Source organism: Cynara cardunculus, assembly GCF_001531365.2.
Source record: "Cynara cardunculus var. scolymus isolate 2C chromosome LG 7, CcrdV1, whole genome shotgun sequence".
In the NCBI taxonomy this organism is placed as follows: Eukaryota; Viridiplantae; Streptophyta; class Magnoliopsida; order Asterales; family Asteraceae; genus Cynara; species Cynara cardunculus.
Window position 1 is genome coordinate 1511896 of NC_037534.1, and position 5766 is coordinate 1517661.

Sequence of the window (5766 nt, forward strand, 5' to 3'; positions counted from 1 at the left end):
ACTTATTTGTTCCAAAAAATTGTCCAATGAGTTATTTAACATGTTTTAGAATGTCCAATAACTTATTTGTTCCAAAAAATTGTCTAAGAACTTAATCATTCTAAACACTAAAGTCCATTAGGTTTTTTTAGACTTTTCTCACCTTAATTAATTAACGGACCGAGTAATTCTTTGATGGACTAACAATATCTTGGCCTTTGACTTTTTAGAAGGTCAAAAGTTCATACCTCACAGGAAAATGAGAGTAATTTTTTAAAGAAGAAAAAGAAAGAAATGAAAAATATTAAAATTACAAACCTACTCAATCTTTATTATAAAGAATATAATTTTAAAGGGCATATTAGTAAATCGACATATTTTCCTTCTTTTCTCTTCTCTTCAAGGACACGAGAAATTATTTTCTATCTTTTTTTTCTTTTTTTTTTTAAGAACATAAATAAAAAATTATATGTAAGAGTTAGTTTCTTGTTACCATGATCAATTGAAATATTCTTCTAAGCTAATTCATAGGTTTATACAAAATAATTAAGTGATCAAAATAATTGAGAATCTCTTATGATATAATACAAAATGAAATATAATTGTTAGATAATTGTTTACAATGAGAAAAGTACATTGAATAGTTAAGGAAGGCCCGAGATGCAAATCATTCAAAAGATTTTAAAACCATTAAGAAACAAAAAAAATTTACCAAACAAGATTCACCTCTTAACAATTTAACGGTTGTCTCTTAATAAAACTATTAAGAGGTAAACAAACAACCCATTCAGTTTAACCCAGAAGAAAAAAAAACCGAAACCGTTTAACCAAAATCATCTTTAGCTCGGAGTTATTTAGTTTCGGTTATTTTTGACACCTCTACGATCCACAAAATCCAACTGTAAAACCCATGAAGCAAAAAAACAGTTCTCAACAATCCATTAAAATAAAGCACCAAAATAAGCCTCTGCAAATATATCTATCTACCAATACCATCGATGGATAAGTAGACAAATTATAGGTCTCCTTTAAAACTGTTGGAAATTATTTCTAAAAACCGTCAAAAAGTTTATATGAAATAAGAAAAGACTAAAAACCCCACCATTTTTTCAAGGCTTAAGAGCCAATGCAAGGCCAAATTTGGCACTTTTGTCGATCGCTTTCGTGTCGACTTCACCTGAGATGGTGAAGAGGGATTTGGGGCGCCACTCATGTTGGATGAGAGCGTTTGCCTTCCCGAGGTTGTTGATACGAGCCTTGACCGTGGTCAATGGGTCCAAAGCGTGCTGGGTCCCGACCGTGATTGTGTTCTCGTTGGTCGAGAAGATGTGGTTGACTTCCGCACCTACTGATGTGTTCGTCAACGGCTTCACAATGTGGTAGTATGATGCGTTCAGAGAGTCACCCTTGTCGTTCCTGTATTATATCATATAATGCAAAGAATTATGAATAGTCAGTCAGATGAATATATATATATATATATATATATATATATATATATATATTAACCATAAAAGCTAATTTTAAAAAATGGATAAAATGACCAAAACACCCTCTTAATTAACGGAATAGACAGTATGGAATTCGAGACGGACCAATGGTGTAAAATAATACCAAAAAGCACTTTTTCCATTAAAAACAGCAAAGCACAGGGACCAAACATGCAATTCACTCGAAGTTGTTAAAGGCTCAAGGCGCACTTGGTCGCAAAAGGGTCCCAAGGCCTAGGCATGAGGCGTGGGACTAAGGAACGCCAGGCACATCCTATCAATATTAAAGGGTCCCGAGGCCTAGGCGCAAGGCACGGGCCTAAGAAATGCGAGCAGCGTCTTATCAATATGCTTCGATAGAGGCAGAAGGGAGAAGGGTTTAAAGCATGAGCCATGAGAAGTTTTAAGGTCAAGGTACTTATATAGGGATTAGGGTTTGACTAGGTATTTGGTAACTCGTTGTGAGGCGTGCCTAGGCCCACAAGGTGCCTTGGCCAAGAGCAGCGTCTTATAGTGAGCCTCGTGAATGCGCCTAGTCTCGACTTTAAAAAAGCCAAGACCTTGAGCCTTATGAGGCTCAGAGTCTAGGCATGCTTGAAGCATGCTTTCAACAACTATGAATTCACTCTATCTAATAAAATAGTGGGATAGGTAAAATAACAAAAATACCCTTCATTTAACTCGATTTAACCGAAAAGAGAACCATAGTTGGATACAAAACAAGAGATTTGCAGAGGTTAGGGACAAATATGAAATAAACGAAGTTTAGAGACAATAGGTAAATTCTTATATCACTACCCATAAAATAACAAGTATTGCCAAAGGGTCATTTGCCCAACAGTACCCAAGTTACCGGTAGATCCCATCCTCACAAGAGGTGAAGGGTCCAACCATCACCAAACGTGAGGAGTATGAGTAAGTACTTGCCATATATAAATATTATATACTTAAAAAACAAGTATAAGATTTAAAGAATTTACTACTCACAAAGTGAGGGCGGCGATAAGGTCCGAATTGGCGAAGCTAATCCCGGCATTGTACTTAGTGAAGTTTCCGGTTTTGGTGTCAAAAGAAACATCGGTTCCGATAGCGGTAATGTTGGTTCCGACCACGCCAGAAAAGTTGACGATCGGGTTTGCAGTCAACCCAATACTTGTGCAGATTCCCGCATAGTCATGCAAGTATTGCAGTTCCAACTATTGGAATGATAGAAAATCAGGCATTTTTATGATCATTCTTAACATATCAAGACACTTGATATGTCCCGGAATAAATGTCCAAATTTTTATTTTAGTTTGTTCCAAAAAAAGTGTCCACTTTCAAAAGTAAGTGCTTACCTTCCAATCCTACCTCAATACTATTAAAGGTAAAATTGTCATTTAGTTTGTTACAAAGTGTAATATTTTTGAACATTTCTAAAACAGTATCATAGTGGACAATTATTTTGGGACAGAGGAAGGACAATATAATATGTGCATATTGCTTCGTTGCAAGTTCATCTAAAAATAGAAAGAACCAAGTCGCAAACCAAAGAACAGATTACATACCTTGCCAGACCTTTGGTCAGGAACTTTGAAGCTAAGGATTGCCTTCAGCCCAGGGGCAGGTTCGTCAACTACAATAGTTGTGGAGAGCTACAGTAATGTAGAAAACAATTTAGTTGCATTTTCACAAAAAAATAGTCACACAAGTAGGGGAGCTGTTTGGTTGGTTTTCCATTAAGTCGTATATGGATAAAGCTGTTTGTGTGGATTAATCTGTCTAGATTGGAAAGGTTTTTGCTTGGGAGAGCTTTTTCATAGATGGATGGAGCATGTTTTTTAATTGGGAGGGGTAAGCTTGAAAAAAACTTGGCTTTTTGCATAAAGCTCCCCCTAGAAGCTTACTGAATAAGTCACTTTCTATATCATTAAGACACTGCCAAACAATCATGTATAGCTGACTAAATGAGATAGAGTCTTGTTAAGCTTATTATTAAGTTGCTAACAAACAGGCCATGGTTCTAATTTGAACGTCCTTCTCACAAAGAAGGAAGGTCTTAACATGTTAAATCATACGATAAATATCACAAACCATGTTAGTAAAGCATTTCAACCAAAAAACAAAAAATAATAACAAATAAACAAGCACCACGAAATCAAATGTCAAAGCAAAATATAATTGATCAGTAGTAGAAGTTTAACCTACATTGGAGTTGGTGTCCACTTTGATATCAGTAGTAATGTTGTTTCTCTTCAATTGGGTATTGACATCTGCAAGAAATGATTCACCTTTCTTCGTTCCAGATGATGTGATTGCCTGCAAGTTGTGAAAACTGAAAATGTTAACATGATGCAAGAGATATTTGAGTTTATGCCAGTTGCAAGAATAAAATGCAACCGTGCAGCACTTAAACAAGTCTTCATCGCAAAACAACGTTACACACACAGCTATATACATACAATTTCTTTATATTCAAATATAACAATCAAAATTATTTGTGTCTAAATTACACCCACGGCATCATCTACTTGATTCACTCGAATAGAGTTCAAAACACAAACAGTTAATATGACATTCGACCAAACATGTGAACTAGAATACACTGATACATCCATAAACATCATAAGCTTAAAAAAGTAGGATCCATGCCAAGTGTCAATGTCAAAATGGCCAAATCTTCAATTTTTCTAAATCAATGGTATCATCAACCATAATCCTAATAAAGAAAGACCCTTAGAAGGAGAGAATATTAAATCATTCAAAGATACTAAAGGCATATATACCTGTAAATAAAGGTGGGGACTGACCATAACTTTCTACAAACATCTTTAACTTTACTTGTCAATAGGATCAGATGCTCCAACCCCAAAAGAACATATATAGATACACACACACACAAATATATATATATATATATATATATATATATATAAGTAAATGGATATATAAAAGAACTACACCGTATAACCATTTCTCGTGTCCATTTTGTGAGTTGAATACACCTCGTTTTTGGAAATGGGGCCCACAAAATGGAGAACAGAAATAAATTGCAATGGACAAGAACATGGGATTCATATGTTCAACGATTGCTACAAAAATTCCTGGAGCATATGCATATTGATAAACAATGCATATCAGGGCGTTGTGTTCTTAAAATGTGAAAAAACACAGCATAACACTTTCCAATTTTAGAGAAAATACCATCAAGTATATAATCAAACCGGATTGAGAGCATGTAAAGTCATATATCAACCATATAAAACTTGATAGACTCAAAAATAACAACCACAATCCCACACGGTAATTTGGTAATGTTCGTCTAACAATGTCGAAACATGAAGTCGTCAAACATATCTGCATAATACGAAAAAACGAAATGATAACTTACAACTCCAGTAGGTGAATAGGTCGTGATGGTGAACTTATGGTCCCCCTGGTAATCCCTGTAAAGAAGATCTTCATCACGAAAAAAATAGATTCAAATTAGCAAATGTAGATCTAAAAAGTACAACGAATACAGGCAGATATCGAACTCTCAAGCTCAAACACCCACACACACATACATATATATAATGGATGCACATATATATATATAGAGCGAGAGAGAGAGAATGAGGTGTACAGAGAGAGAAACAACCTCGGGCTTTTTTGCCGATGTCGGTGTAGAGACCAGGACCCTTAACCATGATTGCACCTTAAAAATGGAGATCGAAGACGAAGGGTTGAGGACGAAGACGAGTTGAGGAAGACGACGACCGAACACACGGTGGACGGTTTTATAGGGTATATGAATTGGGGGAAAAAGAAAAGCCCTAATTTCTAGTGGGTTTTCATCTGGTGTGTGATTCTTACCTGTTCTCAACATGATTGTAGACCGTCCGATTGGGAAGAGGAATTGTGGCCGTAGATTTGAGGCGTCTGTATGTAATTAATTTGTTTTTGTAGGGGCATTTTCGTCACATAACACTTGTAATTTCCTTGTAGAAAAAGACATGGATTTTATATTTGAGAAGACTCCATTTTATATTTAGGGGCTGTTTGTTTTTTAAAAAAAACTCTTAATACCTTTTGGAGTCTGAATCGGTCAGACCTTAGGGTATTAAGGGTGTTTGTTTTTTTTTTTTTTCCAATTAAGAACTTAAAATAAAAGCTCTGAATACGTCTGAATTATTTAGAGGTAAAATAAACGCTGAAAACCTCTTATTTTGGGAATCGCCTATTTGGTCTCTCTAACCTCTCCATCGCCACTTCTCTCAAGCTCTAGATTGAATCGCATTCAAGCTCTCGATTGCTCTCTGACCGTAACCTCTCCATC

General features: G+C 35.6%; 1 protein-coding gene across 1 annotated transcript; it reads right to left on the bottom strand.

Annotated features, from left to right (window-relative positions):
- Nucleotides 1-862: 862 nt before the first annotated feature.
- LOC112515541 (mitochondrial outer membrane protein porin of 34 kDa-like) lies at nucleotides 863-5245 on the bottom strand. The gene is made up of 6 exons (XM_025122416.1): nucleotides 5089-5245; nucleotides 4840-4907; nucleotides 3657-3767; nucleotides 3017-3103; nucleotides 2457-2665; nucleotides 863-1395 (listed from the first exon to the last, which is right to left on the bottom strand). The coding sequence occupies exons 1-6, from the start codon at nucleotides 5135-5137 to the stop codon at nucleotides 1089-1091; spliced, it is 831 nt and encodes a 276-aa protein (XP_024978184.1). The 5' UTR covers nucleotides 5138-5245; the 3' UTR covers nucleotides 863-1088.
- Between the last annotated feature and the right edge of the window lie 521 nt (nucleotides 5246-5766).

Excerpts from the sequence above, each read along its gene's own strand:
- LOC112515541 (XM_025122416.1), bottom strand. The coding sequence starts at position 5,137 with ATGGTTAAGGGTCCTGGTCTCTACACCGACATCGGCAAAAAAGCCCGA. Across the intron at positions 2,666-3,016 it reads CTGACCAAAGGTCTGGCAAG|TTGGAACTGCAATACTTGCA; the intron begins GTATGTAATCTG and ends TCATTCCAATAG. Across the intron at positions 1,396-2,456 it reads CTTATCGCCGCCCTCACTTT|GAACGACAAGGGTGACTCTC; the intron begins GTGAGTAGTAAA and ends GATATAATACAG.